Genomic DNA, 20,782 nt, shown 5'->3' with positions numbered 1-20,782 from the left:
CAGGTGTGAGAAAAATGAGCTTGAAAAGTATTTTTTTAGAAAAAAATTTCAGTACTGGGATTGAACCAAGTCCTTTGTACAGAGTTACATCCCCAGCCCTTTCTTTTCTTTATTTTTTTGGCAGCACCAAGGCTCTAACTCAGGACCTTGCGCTTGCTAGGCAAGCACTTATTCTACTGAGCTATCTCCCTGTACTCCCCAGCCCTTTACTATTATTATTACTTTTTCAATTTTTGAGATTAAAAATAGTCACTGAGTTGCCCAGGTTAGGCTTGAGAATGCAGCCCTCTGCCTCAGCCTCCCAGGATGCTGGGATTACAGATGTGTACCACCACGCCCATCAAAAGGGACTCTTCTATCTTGTTTGAGCATATAAGCTGATGCAAACATTAGGACCAATTCTATTTCCATCTCTCAATATATTCCTTGTACATGAGGCAACAGATTAAAAAATTATTGTATGATTGTTCATAATAATGAAGAACTGAACAGAGTGAAAGTATGAATCAATAGAATGAAAAATGTATTACAGTATATTAAAACAAAGAATGTTATATAGTTTGAAAAGCATGAACTATAATACAGCCCCCTTCTATTAGCACAGATAGAGTCTTGACATTTAATGTTGGGCATAACAACCTGCAAAGAATACTTGCAAAATATTACGTCCATGGCTAAAGCAGCACACAAAGTAATCCGAGTGCATACTTGTCACTCCCCTTGGTTGCAAGAGTCTATTCATCCTGGTTTTCTTAGTATATCACTTAAAATCTAAGAGGAGCTCAGCAAAATTTCCAAAGTAAGAGAATTACACTTTGCACAGTACAAGGAAGCAATAATATAAGAAAGGAATTAACCCATAAAGGCACTGTCGGCAAACGCTGGAATCTTTGATATCCGTTAAGTAAGAGAGAGCGGAGAGGGGAAAGAAAACTGTATCACCTGAGTTCAGAGACTGCAAGCTCTACGAGTGATTCCTCACCTCTGTGAAACTAGCCAGGCTGGAGGAGCTGGGGAGGGAAGAGGTGTCTGAGGAAGAGTGGAACCTCACATGGTTCCTTTACAGGCACACACACACAGACACATGCACACACACACACACACACACACACACACACACAAACACACAGAGACACACACAGACATACAAATACACACAGACACACACAGACACACAAACACACACAGACACACGCAGAGGGGGCGGATCAAAGTAGCAACAGAAAGAAGAGGAACATTTCCAGGGAGTTTGGAAAACTGACTACACAAGATGCAGCCACCTGGTTTCCAGACTTCTATGAAAGGTGTCGAGGCAGGTGCTGAGGGGCCCTGGCAGCAGCCCTCAGAGCAGAAGGTCCCGTCCTGCTCCGGAGTTCCTGCCACCCGGCTGTCACAGGAGCCAGACATCACAGGGGCATGCTCTACCCTGAGTCCTCTCCTCCCTTTCCCTCTGGCCCTGGAGTTTTGGTGCCTACTCCAGCCTGCACTGTAGGTGGCAGATGGACACACAGCTTGTAATTGTCACCATAGCCAGGCATCTTGGAGCCTTCTATGGTCAAAGTAATTAATGTGTCACATGCATTGATGATAATGTGCTTCTTAAAAAAGATGCGTCTGCTGGAAGTTAGAGGAAAAAAGGAGAAGCCACAGTGTCACTATGAAGCACTAGTTTGTGCTTATGCGGACTTAGGTCATTCTTCCAAGAAGTTTAAGACATTAAAAGAAAAAGATAAATGTATATTATGCAGTGTCCATTTAATTAGAAGTATTTCCCAACAAGAGGACTTGTGAAAGAAAATGCTTTGAAATCACTGCTCGGGAATAGCGTCACTCAGGCAAGCTCCTGTAAGGGTGCTGCCGTGAAGAACCCTGGATGCTCAGCCTGCTTTTCCAGAAAATACTACGCAGGCTCTGTGCACAGTGTGCAGGCTGGGGGCCAAGAAATGCAGCAGGCGAAAGTGAGGAAGGTTGGGTCCACAGGGGCCACACCTCTCTGCGGGCCATGTTCTCTTTCTTCTCCAGACCAGGCTCTGTGTATACACAGGTGCCCCCTGTCTGCCCCAGCCCCCCAGTCTCATTGCCAACCTGGAGTCACTCTGAGAGAAAATGTTAAAAAGATGCCTGGAACTTCTTCCAAACAGCCTGACAATCAGCAGGGGAATCAGGCATGGTGGGATCCAGGTGGAGAAAGAGAAGTTTCAGATCCACCCAGCTTAGCTAAGTGAGGTAAGTGAATGGATAGGAGGCGCCTCTTTGTGTAGGTGGTGATAACACCAGAAAGCTGTTAAAGACAGCAAAAAGCTGCCACCCAGAGAACCAGCTAATCTTCAGCTTCACCGTGTGGGTCCCTCAGGAGGCCAGGGGGGCAGTGCATCAGCATAGACAGACTGGGGTGTGGGCTGCGCTCCAGGCTGGGGAGCTCAGATGTGAGCCCCTCAGTCACAGAGCTCCCGCCTGCTCAGGAAGCCCTGTGGACTGCCTCCCACACCATTGCAGGGGCTCCATGCTCCTCTTTGGGGAAAGGCTAGGACTGCCTGTCTTTGTTCGCCTGATGGGGCACAGCAGAATGGATCCCATTTACCTCTATGCAGAGAGAGGCTTCGATGTCTCTTCCACAAGGAGCTTGTGGCTGCTGCTGGCTTCTGCCACTTTTGCCTTAGGGGCATTCTGGTCTTCACTTCCTTCTTTCAGCCAAGAGCCAATGCTATTTTCTTGACTTTCTGCCTTGAAGGATTAATTTGTTCTGCTGCGAGGGCTGTCCCACTCATCTATGTTAGAGATTCGACCCACTGCTTTTAAGAGTAATTCATTTTTTATCTAACTTCCAGTCTTTCCTTGAATGTAGGTGGAGGAGTTCACTTACTACCATCTTAAGGCATTTAATTTTTTCCTCACTTACTAACAGGTTTCTCAGAATCTTTACATTTGCAATTCAGGCAGCACCAAATAAAATCCACATAAGTAATCCAATCTCAGTAGATAGTCAGTGGGGGGAATTCAGCAAAAATAATCTCCCATTTTATAATCACTAACGAAGTTGAAGTAATTTCTCTGACATTCTCATTAGCCACAACAGTGAATATTCTTTGCCATTTTGCTCAAAGGGGCTCACACAATCTGAAAATCCAAACAAACAAAACAAAATAAAACAAAAACAAAAACAAACCATTTATTAGAGGTTTTAAAATTGCAATTTGGGAAGCATAGGTTCCTGCGGAAGCCAGAGCGTAGCCAGTTAAGGAGCAGTTTAAAGGCACCTTTTAAGAGTAAGAAAAGCAAGTTAAACTGCGTTGGTGGACTGCTCATCAGGAACAATGACTGGGCTGGGGAGATAGCTTAGTAGAATAAGCACCTGCCTGGCAAGCACAGGGTCCTGAGTTCAATCCCTGGTACCAAAAAAAAAAAAAAAAAGAACAATGACTGCAGGCCAGGCTGGCATCTATAGCTTGCGGGACCAGCTAGACTACACTACCACTCTGGCAGAGTTTAGTTCACCCAGTTCTCACAACACTCCTTCTCTACAAATAACTTTCTTATGGCCTGCCAGTAAGTTTACAAGGTGGCTAAATTTCATATGCCTAAAATCTTCTCTACATAAAAGAAATGCATTCACAAGCTTTTTTCTTTGCTTCTTAAAAATCTTAATTGCCTTCATCAAAGATATGGAAATCCAAGTGTCATGTGTGAGACGGTCTTTAACTGATACTATTTCTTCTGTCCAAATAAATTTAAGCACAGGAAGAGAAGGTAGAGCTGTTTTCAATACAGATTTGGCCATTCTGTATTTAATGAGTAAGAAAAAGCCATAAAATCATGATCAATCACGAGAAAACATCAACCAGGTCCAGTGCCCTTTAAAATCTGTGGTCTGGAGTTGGGGGTATTTTAGCTCATGGGTAGAACAATTGCCTCGCATGCACGAGGCCTTGAGTTTGATTCCCAGAATGACTAAGTAAATAAATAAATGAAGTGTGGTTCATCCACCAAGTCCTGCATAAGAATAGCATCATGAATTATTTGAGGCCAGGTATTCAAAAGGAAACTGTATGTGGCTCTTTGAATAATGAGCATCTTTTCTTATGTCACTATTACTGTCATTCATCATCATCCTTATTCCAGTGGTCATCCAGTGTCTAAAAGCACATGGAAAAGAATTTAACCTTGTCAAAAAGGCCTTTCCACTGCCCTCCACTATGAGAGGTGAGCCGCACTCCTTAGAATGTCTGCCTGAAAGTGTCTCTGTTTACTCTGGGAGTTTGGACCACAGCGGGGAGCCTAATAAAGTGACTTGGAATAGAGGCTCCCAGTCATGCTGGGTCAGCTGGCCACAGAGGTCAGCGTGTGGGCAGTCAGCCCTGCCGACGTGACTCACCTGGCCCGGGCAGGCTTCCTCGGCTGTGACTCTGTTCATCCTGCAGCACATCATGGTCAAAAAATGTCAGTTCCACTGGAGGAGTCACCTGGAAGGTCCATATTTGGAAGCCGCCTAGACTTGAACCTACACATCTCTTCCTTTAGCTGAATTTAATCTGCAGCTTTTCACTGTCATGAAGGACTATGAGCACAACTGATTTTAGTGAGTTCTGTGAGCTCCTTCAGGGAATTATCAAACCTGGGGGTGGTCTTGGGGAGATCCAAGCTGACAATTGGTGTCAGAAACGAGGATAGTCTTATGGACTGCTTCCCTAACTAGACAAACAATGCTGAATAAAAACCAGGAAATAAAGTAGGTATTTACTCCATGGCTGCATCTCTGGGGCAAGCTGCCCTAACATTTCTGGGTGGGGGTTCCTCAATAGAGATAATTTTCACAAGTTTTATAAATATTCCACAGTGGAGTGTGGGTTCATCTGATAAAAACTCAGAAAAAGACAGTGATGAGTAGACATGGCACAGAATTTGGACTTAAATGTAGGCCTAAATGCCAGCCTTTGCATGGCCTGGCACTTTCACTCTGGGCAGAAGTGGCCTGGGACACACAAAGTCAGAACAGGAATGGGGTAGCAAGTGGAAGACCAGGACCAACATCTTTCAGCTGCTAGAAAAAGTGACACTTGTCTCTGGCCAGCAAGCCCCAATCCTTTGAAACTCATCTGCCCAGTTACATCAGCACAGTGAGGAGACTTTGGAGCATGGTCACAACCACTGCAGTGCTGTTTCCCGCTGACCCTGGTCTTTAGAAGTACCCAGTTCACTGTGAGAAACAATGTTCTGAAGGTGAGAGCTCTCTCTTTTTGGAGGAAGTCCTAGGAGAGGCCAAACTGGAAGGGTCTGACACAAGAGAAATACTTCCCCACGTGTAGACACTCAAACCTACTAAGCTGAGTGACACGGTCACCCCACCTAGCAAGAGCATAGCCCCTAAAACTGTATCTGGCAAACAGTTTGGCTCCTAACTTAGACAACCAGTGAATAACCTGGTGATCAGACATTTCTGTCTTTTATGCTTGTCTTAATATTATTCAACTATTTAAATTCTCACTAAAGTTATCTGTGGCCTTCTATGAGATATTTTTTTAAAAGTGGATATAGATATTCATTACTACATCCTACTTCCTAGATAAATTACAGACCCATAGATATTCCATACACATTTGCTAAACCAATAAAAAAAAAAACAAGAAAATGTAGTAGACCATGAAACTTTGTATCCTCTGGTGACTAACAGTTTTTTGTGTTGTAAATGCCCATCTTAAATGTTCTCCTTACTCTAAATCAGCTCAGTGAAGAACTTCTTGTATTTCCATGTATATGTAAACTGAACAATAATTTTAAAAAATAGGTTAAGATGCTCAGTTGGTAAGAACCAATGTGAACCAGAGGAGTTGACAATGTCCACTGCCAAAGCCCATCAGAAAAGTGACATCATGATTCCAGGGCAAAAGAAAGAAAGCCTTCCAACAGCTCACAAAGGGAGGAAACTACAGCAGGCTTGTGTTGTAGGAAACAGCAGTCTACTTCTCCTTCTGACCCAGGATCACCTGTGCCACGGCATGGCCATGACATTTCTCTGATCCAGCAGATAACTAGGTCTAAGAAACGCCTCTCACCACTTACACTCAGACTGAGACACCCTGACATAGCTCTGATGCATAGAAATTCACAGGTTTTCATTGTTAAAAGGACAAGCTCTAGCACAGCCTCTAGTTCAAAACACTAAATTAATGCATGGAAAGAAAAACCCAGTGGCACAGGAGCTCCAACCAAGGGAGATGATTTTCGAAACCCATTCACTGGCCTGACAGCACTAACAGATGGCAAGGCTGAGCCCCTCAAACCATAGGAAATGCATTTTCTGTCCATCATCTCAGCACAATGGAGCTGTTCCTGTGTAATCCCAAGACTTAAAAGCCATGCAAGTCGAGAGTGAAAAACAGAAGTTCCTGCCTGGCCTAGGTGCGTGTCTCCAAACCCCATTTCTAATTTGAACCACCCCCACTGGGCCATCTCTACTAATAATTCATACTACAAGTCAGAGCCAAAATAAAAGCACTCCCTTTGTTCTAACATAGGATAGACACACCTTTTTTTGTGCTCACTTACGTCAGCTCAATTGTCATATTGACTACATATAAAATGGTATCTGCTAGAGGGAAAAAAAGTAAAACACACTTCTTACTAATCAACCACTAATACCTTATTGGTGTGGTGAACATAATTATACTGCTGTATTTTGACGTGTCGCCCTTAGGAAAGACCTAGAAGTCACAAGTCTACAGTTGGAACCAAAATAGGGAAATACAAATCTTTCCCCAGTGGCCCTGTTACCCATGTAGGAGAAACACTACAGACTCAAAGTGTACGATGGGAAGGATCACACCAAAATCAATACCACTTCTTTTAACAGATTATTTAAAAACCTGCCTTCAAGTTTAATAATCTAAGAATATAACTGTAAATTAGAGCATTTTTCATACATAACACATGGTGGGGAAGCATTACTTTCTTTGGATTTGGATTTAATTAGCAGGCTAAGGACGTAACGTATGCCCAGCTTCACATCATGTGGTTTACTATGTACACTCTGACTTTACTACTTATTGTGGGACCTTCAGCACTCCTGCCATGTCTCAAATTCCTTGACCAATAACAGAAGTGTTTGTGTCTCCTAGCTTTGATGTAAAGATTAAGATTTCCTTATTTCTAGGCAGCATGTAAGAAGCTTAGGTGCTGCCACTCCAACTCACTAACAGGTAAAAAGCTAAAAAAAAATCTCAAAATTCAACAATTCTTCCAGATCCAGAAGAGAAGTGAGATCACAGAGTAAATGCTTCCCCAAGGTAGACAGACAGACAGGCGAATAAATCATCAGGACTCACTGAAGTATAAATGCGAAGTAGCTGCCTCTGTGGGAATCAGGAGACAAGAAACCTGAATTATCACTGACAAACTGCTCGAGGTTCAGAGTAGAAGAGTGAGATTAGAACTCCAAGGAGACTCAGTTATCAGGGAGCTCCCATATTTTTGTAAGTTTCATCTGTAAGAATTAGTTCTACCAGCCCTCATACTGAATACATGAAGGAAATCCCTTTGTTTCCAACATGAATTGGATGAAGAGAACATTGTGAAATACACCACAGCTTTCCTTCCTAACAGGATCCGCTCTCTCAGGAAAACCTAACCAGAGAGTAACCTGGTTGTCAGGTTTTATCAGCGCCTAACTGACCTGGCAGGAGAGGAACATCCAGCTCCAGCTGGGGAGGGTATTGGTAATGGGGGATATGAAGCAGAAATCTCTCTACCTTTGGTCAATTTTCACTGTGAACCCACAACTGCTCTAACAAAATCCCTGCTAAATTTATTTTTGAAATTTCAAGCTATGGGTAACTTAAAACATGCTTCAATTTTTCATGAAAAAAGATTAAACGAGTAGTTATTGAGTGATTACTATTACTATTATTAGCGCTAAAATTATCACTGGGAGTAATGCCTTCTGTAACTCAGAGAATAGTTATGACTACCTCTCGTTTTATGTAGAAAGAAACAGAATCTCTGAGAGGCTGAGGAAATTGTTGAGTTCCTCAGTGGTGGCCGTGGTGGATGTATCTTGAGCCAAAGACTAATCTTTCTACCACCTCCCTCCCTCTGCAATAAGAGGCTATAAATCAGTGTACTCGAGTCAGCAAATATATCTGCTTTATATCACTAACTTCAACATAGCACAGTATTTGTATGCAAAATAATTCCGGTCAAATATAGCTCTTCCAGAGATGGCTACTTTAAGGCTATTATTGGCTATTAGGAATTTAATTCAGATAAACCTTAAAATCTCTTGCGGAGTTAAGAAGATGGAGGAAGGGGAGATAACACAAGATCAGTTTTCAGACCCCAAGGGCGGAGCCCCAGCTTCTGGTTGGTTCAATACTCTGATTGCACAGGCGGGTTATCCAAGTTCACTTGGCTTCAAGTGATCAGAGAGTGAAAGAAGGCAGCGTGTGTTGGTGGAATGTGCACTACAGAGCTAAGGAAAAATACAAACTATTTACGCTTATCTTACTATCAATCTAGGTGCCAGGACAAGATGGTTGTTGTTGTTGTTTTAAAGAACGTAAGCTCTAAGGAAAAACTGCCCAGCCTTTCTGAAATGATAATTTCATACATAAATTAGTTCACATGAAATCCCTCAGCATTTTATAGCATTTCCATTCCTAGAAACCAGGAGCTAAAAACTGAACACAGAGATGTTCACTTGGAAACTCGAGCTCATGTTCTCCTTTATTTTTTTGGAAGTCTGAGGAATTTTTAAATATCATATTTTTTCATCTTGCAAATAAAAATAAAAATCTGCAAATAAAAATCAGATCAGAATATTTTTGTGTGAGGGGTGAGACCCATTGTCTTCTCTCAGCTGCATGGCCAGGAGCCACTGTAAGTATGCTACTGGGACTGACAATAGGGGAAGGAGGACAATGCTCACTAGGCTGGGGGAATAGACGGCTGCTATTGGCTGTCCGTGGAGCCAACAGCAGAGAAATCTGCAAGTTCAGCCTTTCTCACCTAAGAGACTGAAACACGACCTTCTCGGGCTGGAGGAGTGCTACAGTGAAGGGGAATGAGGACAATGCATTTCTGCACCTACCAATCTGCTTCTCTTCAGCAGCAAGCCCTCCACCTCCGCAGCACATGGGCATTCATCTGCATGACTCATCCGGGCTCTTCACCACAATCCTGCTACTCTAACTCACTACAGCAATTCAAAATCACTCTCCAGATCTCACTGTTTTAAATCACATTATTTCCCCTCTACTTATATATAAAAAGTTCTATCTCCAAAATGGCCACATGGGAAAGTCTCCTTCCTCATTCTCTCTGCTTCCAGATACCCTGAAGTCACACTGTCAAACTGCAAGCAGGAGGCTGGACTGTCCAATTCAATAAAACCCAAATTTATCCAGAAAAACAGCATCCCAGTAAAGCTCTGCACTGTGTAACACAGGGGATACATTCTGAGAAACGTGCTGCTGCATAATGTTGTCCTCTCAAGAACATCGTGGAGAGAACTCACACAAACTACTATCAGCAGGTGACACCACGACGTAGGACCACTGTTGTAGATATGGCCTGCTGTTCACTGAGATGCCGTTACAACTGTTCATGATTATGCTAACATTTTAAGGAGTGCTTCCAATTCACACATAACAAAATATTTTAAACCTTCTGGCTTGCAACCTCCTGAATGCGTGGAGATCCTCCAATGGGCAGACTATGTTCACACACATAAAGGCCAACCATCTATCATTCCCTTCTACTTAAATAGAGGTATGCTGCCAACAATCAGCAAAGAGAGGTGAAAACAGGCACTAAAAAGGTGGAGTTCAGAGAAAAAGACTGCAAATAGCAGAATAATCTTATAAGCAAAGAAAGCATTTGATTAATATCCTTGAAGAAGAAAGAAAATAAAATGAATCCCTGACACAAGAAGAAACAGTAAAACAAAATGGTAAACAGAGCTCACAACATAGCTCCAGGGTACTAAAACTAAGACAAGTGAAGTCTTAAAATGGAAGATAAAGCCAAGGAAATCTCTTACAAAGTAGAACCAAAGGTTAAGGATCTGGGAAAATGAAAGGAAAAAGAAGTTACAGGCTTAAACTAAAGGATCATATGAAATAAAAGGAAAGTCACAAGCACAGGATACTGAAAAAGAAATAAATAATAAGCCAATAATGAAAAACAATATCTGAAAAACTGAAAGACAGTATTTTCAGACTTAAAGAGCTTACAAAACATCAGCGCATAAATAGAAAAACACCCACACAACAGCATGTGCATAACCGAAAAGCTTCAATATTTAGAGAGGTGGCCTTACAAGTTAACTGCGGATGGGGGAACAGAATATGGAAAGAGATGAGAATGGAAATGGTATCAAGCTTCTTAAAAGTAGAAGCAAGACAATAGAGAAGTATCTTCAAAACTGAGTTTTAATAATGCCTTTTAGCCTAGAATTCTATACCATGGAAATTAACTACTGGTAGAGACACACTGTCACTTATATGAGGGTTTTTAAAAAGTATCCCTATCCTTCCTTTCTTAAGAAGCTAGTGGATGAGGTACATCACAAAAAATGCAGGATACTGAGACTTAATTACCAAAGAATAAACACTCGACAGCAGTGAACAAAAATCTCAGAATAGTAGACATTCAGCAAACCCAGAGAAAGGGACTCCAGAAGGGAAGTCTAGGGGCACAAAGAGATAGTGCTGAAGTGTTTGAGAATACAGGAAACATATTATACCTTTGACAAAAACATTGGAGGGTTCACTATAAAAATAGCAACTGATGCTAGAAAAAATAAAAGACAAGGTATTATCAACTCCAGGAAAAACGAAAGGCCATTCAAGGAAGAAACCCTTGTCATATTCACTGTTAGCTGAGTCATGAAAATATCTGACTGAGTCATGAAAATATATGTTAAATCATAGTACTATAAACCTTAACCATGGATTTCACAAAATACTGTAACATAATTTTATCAAGGGGAAAGACAGAAAGGAATTGTATGGAGAATAAATGAGCTATCATCTTTTTTCTTAAATCAATAATGTTTTCAAGAAGTACTAAATATATATTTAGCAGGGAACCAGCCAAAAGTATTATATATAAATATATAAATAAAATATTTAAATGTAAGATACAGACCTCTAGGGAGGGGTGTCAAAGGATGGGGAAGAGCACTAGCGCTTTCCTTTATAAGCCCTATAATATTTTTTGTTTTTATAAGTGTGAATATGTATTAAATTCACTAACAATATATTTTAACAGCTAACATTGAGAATCTGTATGACTGCAAGACATAATAAGAACTGGAGGTTATGAGCATGCAGCTCAAACAGGTAACTAGCCTCAAAGTACACAACATGAAGCATCTTAGTAGTCAAAAATTTACACTCTTCTAAAAAGCACACTTCCATTTCCCTTTGTAATTTACCACTTCAAACATCAGAAATCTTACCATCATTGCTTTGATTACAAATAGATCTCAAAACATCTGATGAATCTTCTTTCTTTTATGTACCAGAGCAACAAAGTCCAAGTATTCTTTAGCTGATATTTTCTTTTTTTTTTTTTTTTAGCTGATATTTTCATAACTAATCAACACCTTAACTTCCGTGCTGTTCCTATTTTAGGTTATTAGAATAAACACTATGTGCTCTGGCTTTATCAGACTTTATGCATCACGTTTTATATTAATGTTTATATTTTTGATAAATATCCAAAAAGGAATTACATTTTTTTCTCCCAAGAAAGGTAATTTTCCTGAAAAACAGAACTAATTTAAGTAATTTAAAAAATACACCCAATAAACTAATAAGATGTATTCATCATAAACCTAAAACTTTTACTACAACGATTCCACATCCTCTCACAATTTAACTTGAAGCTGGACTTTCATCTGAAGCTGGAAAGACACCCATTCAATTAATTTTCAGTCTTCCAGAGCTCGATGTGTTCAGCTTAGAATTAAAGAAGGTAACATGGTGCAAACAGGCCCTCATGGGCAGTCATTGCCAATTAGTATTTGTTTATTGTGGTTTAGCTTAAAAATAGGCAAATAGATTTAATAAAATCCACTTCAAACACAGCTTTTAGGAGAAGTGATGTGTTTACCTCTGTTGGCTTGTAGCAGTCCACCAGAGCTTCCTAGAATGAAACACACAAAAGCTCCGTCTTATTATTTTAAATTTCAGCCTTATTTTTATATTTATCTAATTATTTAGTACCAGGGATCGAACTCAGGACCTTGAGCTTGCCGTGCAGGTGCTTATGCCACTGAGCTGTTTCCCCAACCCCTGATTTTTAAAAGCAAAATTAAAAATCATTTCATTTTTATACCATTATTTTACAGTAGCAGATCAAGACTTCATAGTGACCTCATAATCACCTGCTTCAGCACCAGTTGGTCACGTAAAGATACATTCCTGCCATTAATATGCAGGAATGCTGTGCTCATCCCAGTGCACACATACATGCACAAGGGGGCCTGCGTGCACGTGCACGCACATGCACACACACACACACATAAGGGGGCCTACGTGCTCACACATGCACACAAACACACATGCACAAGAGAGCCTGCGCGCACATGCATGTGCTTCTGTACACACACACACACTCTTCATGGGAAGTCTTTTTTAATAAAAAAGATTTGGGTGTTTTGTTACCACAGCATTGAAAACAAAATATAGCCCTTGATTAGATTATAGATCGCTCACTGAGCAGAAGAGCTCACTTTAAGGAGGAGTAGAGATGGGAAAGCAGTAGGCTATAGTCTGCAAGGAGATGCAGTCTAACTCTATGCCCAAACCTGTGACAGGCCTAAGTAGGAGGAGAATACATGCCCGTGTGCGCATGCACACACACACACACACACACACACACACTCACACACCAGCTTTCCTAGGACTCCAGTTTTATATTATATTAACTAAGTATAATTTAGAGGCCTAGGTTAGATTTCAAACTCACTCACCCAGGAAATGACTTTTACTTTCTTTTCTGCACACAGACACACACACACACCTCCTCCTGCCCTTTCCTCTGGGCTACCTACTGGGTTAATATTAAACTGCATGTCCTTAAAGTTGAGATCGCCTGTGCCAGACAGTGACAAGCACAATAGACATGGAAAGGGGGGCTCTGGCCATGGCTCAGCCACAGACCAGTCTGGGACTCAGCTACCTCAGCTGCAATGTCCTCACCTGGGAATCAAGAGGGGCAGGGAACCCAAGGAGAGCTAAAAACAAAGCCCTTTCCAAGTTCTCAATGTTAGGATAATTTTTTTATGTGATTACATTTTCTTTAGAAGTGATAGGGGCTTTAAAGTATTATTTACTTTTTAAAAAACTTTTATGAGCAGGATGCTATTATTTCCCAGCTAAATCCAGCCATATGAAATAATGACTGTCACTAAGGCTGTTCATCACTCAAGGGACACCGGGAATTATTCACATGTTAAGCATATCAGTGCATTAAAATGTGCCATTTGATTTGCTTTAGTGACCATTTGCCATTGATGATAACCAATAGCCATTACCAATAATTATCAGTGGCTATTAAGAACAGTGGTGAGTCAGAGGTTGTTTTAGAAATTGCTAAATGCTGTTTTTAAGATGATAAATTTAGTCACTTGAGAGAAGAACTGTACAAATTCTATTGCTTTCCACTAAGGAACATTAGTCAACTCAACCTCCACTAACATACTAGAATGTGATTGGTATCAGGTGAACATTATTTTTTAAAAGTATATTCTACTAAGTCAAATAGGGAGTCTAATATAGAAATAAATTTCATAAATGCCACAATCCATAACTATGAGACCAGAGTCCTGGACGTAAACATCTTCAGTTCCAATCCAGGCCTTTGCTTATTCAGCTACACTACTCCTTTCTCCAGAGAATGATCCTTCAGGCAATAACCAGCTCTTTCTCCTAGGAAAATGAGATGGGAGGAAGTCATCTTATAAAGTCCTTGGAAAACTGGCTATAGTCAAGAGCAGCTCTAGATCAGAGATGCAGTGTGTGCAGGTGAACACTCAGGCCCCTATTGCTTTCCTTTCAGCCAAATGTCTCTGGCCAACCCCAGGTGCTGCTGATACCACAAGGACTCAGCTGAATCACACCTCCTCACTGGACACCATGCTTTGAGGACACAGGTGGAGTCAGACATCCATGGTCGGCAGGTTCGAGAATGCTGTTTACCTGCAATTTTGAAGCTCTCTCTTCCTCACTCTCTGCATCCAGAAGATCATCAATGTCGATTTCTACATCTGGCATTTCTTCTTCCTGGGGAGCAAATATGAAGGCATGATTTAGGGAGAAACTAACTTGTGCTGAACCAAGTTAGTTGAGTCATATATTCTAGGTTATTCATGAAGAGAGAAGGGTGGGTAAGTGGGGAAGGAGAGACTGGGAGGCAGAGGGGTAAGGAGAAGAGGTGCCGGGAGGAAGGGAATGAGAAGATAAGAGAAGATAAGAGCTGATGAAAGAGGAAGGAGGAAGAAAGGACAGAATACAGGAAGAAAGGGAAAAGGAAGAGGAGGAAAGGGAATGAACGAGATCTGAGTCACAAAAGAGTACAATGCAGTAGTTTAACAATTATATGTCTATTTTCTAGAAGAAAAGCACACCTGAGAATATGTTATGGTTTAGACCCAAAAGGTCCCCCCCAAGTTCTCATGCATGTGCAAGGTGATTGGATCATGGGGTGCCATCATTCATTGATAAGTTCAATAGCTCAATGCCCGGTTGGCAGTGGGTACCAGAGGCATGACCTGGAAGGTATGTTCTTGTCCCTGGCTCCTCTTTTCTCTCTACTCCCTGACTGCTACAGGATGAGCAGCCATCCTCCACCAGGGCTTCCCTCCTTTCCATTTCTGCCCTGGAGCTAAGCCCTCAAGAGCCATGCCCACTGCTATCTATGAGGACCCTTCCCAAAAGCCTGAATAGATAAAACATGAACTAAAGTAAGCTTCTCCTCCTTTAGGTTGGTGGGTGTTGGGTATTCTGTTCCAACAATGGAAAAGCAACCAAGACAATATACAGTGGGGGTCTGCAGGCCACGAAACGGAAGCAAGAGCTGCAGTTACTGCCCGCAGGTCTCCCCTCCTCTTGATGACTCCATCTATATGTATTTAGGAGTCTACATCTCACTTCACAGCTCAGAGTCAACAGAAAACCTCATCCTACCACAGGTTCTTGGGCACCAGGGTTGCCCAGTGCAGTTACTAATTTGGAGAGGATCCGTGGTCCAACTGAGACTGAGGGGACTTTGGGAAAGACGGCCTCACTCCCTCTGATCTGTGGAAGTGTGGTGGCCCTGGACTTCGCTGAAAGCCTCCTGCAGCTACGAAGAAAGGCTGGGAATGAGGCTGACTCCATGATGGACAGAGTGGGGGTGGAGTGGTCAGGAAAGCAAAATCCCAGATAAATCAAGTCTGTGGATCACATCACCTCTGAGTAGGTAGGCAAATCCTCCCGGTTGCTGGATGTCTGATGGTGCAGTGTGGGCTCAGCAACCAAAGACATCCAGCCCAGCAAAGGGGACAGGAAAAGTAAGTGAGCTCTGCCTGGACTTCAGCACAAAGCAGGCTTTGCCTTGCTCTCTTCCACCCTCATACCTGTGGTATGGATGCTGCTCTGTTCCACTTAGGATAGCATCTAGAGATGTCAGGATAAAACACCAAGGAACAGACCCCTATGCTTGTCCACTTCATCCACCACCCCTGCATCACAACCCCCTGAGTGGGGACCCTGAGCAGGGTCTGGCTGCTCTATGTGAGATCCTCCTCCTACCTTCCTGGCTGAGGCTAACTCTGAATATTTCCTAAGAAGACACACTTATCAAGTAATTATGCTCAAACCTCTCTCTATTTCTCTCTCTCTCTCTCTGTCTCTGTCTCTCTGTCTCTGTCTCTGTCTCTGTCTCTCTCTCTCTCTCTCTCTCTCTCTCTCTCTCTCTCTCTCTCCCTCTGTCTGTCTCTGTGTGTGTGTAAAGGGAGGGTCCAAGTGTATTAGAGAAACCAAGAACACCTCGTCCCAAGAGCAACCTCTTGATGTGCCAAAAAATTCAAGAAGTTTTCTTTTCCTGAGCCCAGTGGCTTGTCCTTTGCTTGGGTATTAGATAGGATAACTTACATTGAGCCAGTACTCATCAGTGCAAATCTGTAGGATATTTGTACTTAATGGCCACTTATCTGTGCACCAACACTGATGACCTACAAGTAGGGACTCTCAGTGTTTTGATGAGAACAGGGCTGCAGGGAGAATTTTCTCCTGAAAGGAGCATGGGCTCTTGAGCCAGGCACCATGGGCCAAGGCCAGCTTCACATAAACTTGCTATGTGACACAGGGCAAGTGTCTTAATCTCTCTGGGCTCAGTCTCCTCACCTATACAGATGGGACAGTAAATGCCAAATACCTTATAAGATTAATGTGTGTGTTAAATTAGTGGACTGGGATTAAGTCCTCAGAATAGTACCTGGCACATAGCTAAGACTTCCTGAGAAAGGATTATTTTTATTTGTGTAATATGGTATCATATGTAACCTATGAAAATTGAACTTTAGATAGAGGGGCAATTCTAGCTCCATTAGTCTTATTAAGATTAAAAAAAATCTAAAACATGCTAAGCATGGTGGTGTATACCAGTAATCCTCAGGAAGCTGAGGCAGGAAAATCGCTGTGAGTTTGAGGGCAGCCTAAACTACACAGTGAATCTTTGTCTAAAAACAACAACAAAATCCAAAATAAAAAAGAGTAATAATAACAAGATGGGGAAGATGTGTATATCAGAAAACTCTAGAGGCCCAGAGCTGGAAATAACTGCTTCTTGATGGAAAGTAGTTACAGGAATAAAATCAAGACACAGTCACCTGCTTTAGGGTGTCAGGAGAATCTCCCAGCTTGACCCAGAACTCATGTATGTGAGCCTTGAGCGCAGGTATCACTGGTCTGGACTGGATAGCACAGAGCAGCCATTGCCCATGAGATGCCAGGTTTTGTCCCCCCAGGACACCAACATTCCTCTGTCAGGAAAGCAGGTGCTGAGAGAAGCCAAAGGTGGCACTTCATTGCCAGCCCTCTGGGAAGCCCACAGGTGTGCTCCCTCCCTGCCTACACCAGCCTCTCTGGCTGTCACCGCCTGCCCCTCCACAGCACCAGTAGTATCTCTCCCCCTGTGGTTATGCCTGACCTCCTCCTGATTTGTGTATATTTGAAACATGCTGAGATGGACACTGGATTGGACGGAGGAGAAGGGGAACTCTTGGGGTTAATCGACAGTGGTAGGCAGAGCTGCCGAGGGCTTGCCAGGCTCTCCTCAGTGAGAGGAGCAGTGGGGCACAAACACACAGGCTCACGTGGTCACGGATACTGTGGACCCGGAGCAGGAATGCAGATTGCTAAGGGGAGGGCCCACTACGGACAAGTCGCTCACAGACCCTCAGCCTGTCCCCAAGCTCATGGAAGGCAAAGGCCGTGGTGAAATGGCCCTCGAAGAAGGGGTAGGTTTGCATTTCATGTGTTCAGGGAAATTCAGCTACAGGGTCATACAGCTACGGGCACAGTACAGTGTCCTTCAATAACTACCCCACAAGGCCAGGACTCTCCAGATGCTTCAGCTGAATAAATGCAAGAAAGGTCACATGAAGCCGATAACCTACAGGGTGCACTCTGTGTAACAGGGCTTCCCCTGCATTCCTCCCTTTCTCCCTCAGAACAGCCCTTGGAGTTTGGCATTTGTACTCCGTACATAAAGCATATATGTATCACATGCTTTAATGCAGTCAGGCAAAGGAAGCTTGCTCAAAGAATTATAGCTAAGGGGAGCTTAAAGTCTTGCTATTGGGGCAAGGCACTGAGAAAGGGTCTCTCTGTCTCTATGAGATTCAGACTGGCCTTGAACACACTGTGTAACCCAGGTTGCCCTCCAACTCACGGTGATCCTCCTGCCTCAGCCTCTTGGGTACATGGATTGTAAGGCTACACCACCATGCCTGGCTTGGCCATTCCTGAAGGAATGAAGCAGAAGTACCCAATGCTCTCTTCTGAGCAGCACAGCCAGTGAACAATGTTTGAAACCGTTTTGATGCTGTTAAGGCCTGTCCCACTCCAGGCAGGAGGGGAGGCGTCCTCAGCCAGGTGTCCGGGTGTTCAACTCACGCGCAGTACTGCAGCTGACCCATATCCCCAGGCTTTGAGATCTGGGCTGTCCAACACGGTAGCCATGTGTGGGATTTAAATTTAAATTCATGACAACAAAAGATGTGAAGAATTCAATTTTTCATTCCCAGCAGCTGTATGACAAGTGCTCAATAGCCACAGGTGGCAACTGGCCACTGCACTGGAAAGCACTGGTATAGAACATCGCTGTCATCACAACTGGGCAGTGCTGATCTGGAGGCCACTTGTCCCCAGCCCAGAGCATGCACTGACCGGGTAAATGCAGCAATCCTTCAACATGGGCGATTTCCACCAGCCTGTAAGCCCCTCATTCCCCTGACCACATGCATCTGAGGAGTGGATGGCATCCAGGCTCAGCATGCAAGCTAGGATTATAGAACGGGGGTTCTGAATGCCGCAGGTTCTACATTCATGGGAGCTCTCTCTAGCCCAATGTTCTTTATGTTGATGACTGAATAGCCCCCGTGACAGATGAAATCACTTAAAGAAAGTGAGGACACCCATAGCTCCAATAAACAAGCTAACCAACAACACCAAAAGCCAGAGACAGCCCCAAGTCCCAAGTACTTTAGTGATTCAGGGAGAGAAAAAACTTCTACCTGGCAAAGGCAGGGAGGTTTCATGGTAGAAAGTCCAGATAGTTGGCCTTGTGGAATAACAGGATTTTAACAGATTTAGAGGCAGATGGAGCATGCTCACAGGAGGTAAAATGGTGCCTAGACAGCAAAAATACAAGGTATTGTTATGGTTTGTGTCTAGGGATCTCTCCAAAGCCTCATGCAACCATGGGGCAGACTTCTAGACTTTGTGATTAACCATGAGCCACTGGGATTATGAGTGTGAGTGCTGGTGGGATTATGGGTGTGAGTACTACACCCAGCCTGGGTCTGATAGCCTGAATGCGACTGAAGGGAGACAGACTTGTTTTCTGCAGCCATTGTTGCTGCTACTTCTCCATTTTGCTCTCTGCTCTTTGCTGCCGCCATGAAAGGTTGCTCTCGGCCATGTGCTTCTCTGCCTTGGAGCCAGCTGAGTGTGGACTGAAATCTTCAGTAACTGTGAGTTAAATAAACCTTTCCTTCATTTTGAGTGTTGAGTGTTTGTCCCAGCAATGACAAAAGAGTAACTGAGATGGGGATCTTCTGAGTACTGGACAGAGAAAGGGCCACAGCTCACTGCTTGGACAGGGCTTGCCAGTATTAATGTGCTGGAGACTGGAGGGGTGACAGAAATGAGGTAGGTGGAGGTGCCCCAGGATGTAATCAGAATATGACAAGCTGGAGGCATGTGGCCCAAGGAAAGGCAGCAGAGAACACTCCACTCCCACCTTCTGTCACCACTTAGGAATATATGCTCAGTGTTGCCAGATTTTCCAAGTTTTCAAGGAAAGCCCAAAATAGAGGTTTTTATTGGAACTATTTTTTTTATAAGTTGACTAGCAATTCGTTAAAAGAATTATGTAGGACAAACATAATCCATTAGCCCACAGACTTCTGGCTTTCCCTGTTCTACAGAAACAACAGCCACTGTCTCTTGAACAAGGAAATGGAAGGAGAGGGGATGAGTTGGTCCAGCTACAGGCCCAGGTGCTGGGGAGGAAGCAGAAGGCTACAAAACATGGCCACATTCATCTAGGGACAAGGCCAGGGGCTGGGGTGCAAGTCACAGCAAAGGGGCAAGAAAGGTTTTAGAAGAGTGACCAACAGGGAAGGGGAAACTTTCGTTGGATATCAGATAACAGAACAGGGAAAAGTTAAGAGAAGACCCGGATTCTAAGCCTCAGAGGTTCCGGAGGATGATGGCAATGACAGGGACACTGGGACTTTGAAGACATTCCCAAGCCAACCCGCAGTTGAGACACCAGTTGTCTCCAGCCCCAGGGCGACTCTGAAGCAGAAGCTGGATTCTGGCCCTGTAGCACACAAGTGAGTACCACAGAGCTGAGTGACAGGTATAGCCCTGGAAGGTGGAACCAGTAGCCAGGCCTGCAACAGCGGGAGCTCAACACAGGCCCAGGCACCGGTATGTAGGGGTGTGACTGTAGCCATCTCAAAACACAACCAGAATGCAGTGATTTCACACATGTGTGAACACACACACACACATACACACCCCCCCCCACCATATGCATACTCATATACACTCACACATCATGCAAATACACACCATGCCTACACTTACACATCACACAACACATTCATACTGACTTAAGGCAGTTCAGGAATCCCTAAGAAATAATTTCCATCTAAAAAGGGTGGAAATAATGCCACAGCACACTATCAGAGCCTTGAGGATGGAGGGAAGATCTTGGAAGCCTTTGGAAGAGGAGCAGATCACACAGAGAAGGATGGAGAACCAAGGCCAGAAGGCTTCCCAAGAGCAAGATTGAGCACTCAAAGCCAGGATCCGTATCTTAGCCTGTTTTGTTTTGCTAGACAAGATACCTGGAACAAGGTGATTTTTTTTTACAAAGGAGGCTAACTTAGATCACCTTGATGGAGGTCAGACAAGCTTCCAGAACTTTCTCATGAGGGCTCTGCCAAGGGATCTGGACTGATGACATCACATGGCAGAAAATGCAGGAGAAGTCACACTTCCTGTGA

The 20,782-nt window shown here is 43.3% G+C and overlaps 1 protein-coding gene across 1 annotated transcript in view; it reads right to left on the bottom strand.

The window, feature by feature from the left end:
• The window catches only part of Ppp1r14c (protein phosphatase 1 regulatory inhibitor subunit 14C), a 91,194-nt gene that overhangs the window by 7,991 nt on the left and 62,421 nt on the right, over positions 1 to 20,782 (bottom strand). The window contains exons 2-3 of the mRNA XM_004645990.2: positions 14,199 to 14,282; positions 12,109 to 12,141 (exon numbers count right to left, since the gene is read on the bottom strand). Of these exons, the coding sequence (XP_004646047.1) occupies positions 12,109 to 12,141; positions 14,199 to 14,282 (117 nt within the window). The remainder of the gene's footprint in view (positions 1 to 12,108; positions 12,142 to 14,198; positions 14,283 to 20,782) is intronic.

This window comes from Octodon degus, unplaced genomic scaffold (assembly GCF_000260255.1).
Source record: "Octodon degus isolate 3935 unplaced genomic scaffold, OctDeg1.0 scaffold00246, whole genome shotgun sequence".
NCBI classification, from domain to species: domain Eukaryota; kingdom Metazoa; phylum Chordata; class Mammalia; order Rodentia; family Octodontidae; genus Octodon; species Octodon degus.
The sequence above is the reverse complement of the archived record's forward strand: the minus strand, read 5'-3'. Positions and strand labels throughout refer to the sequence as shown.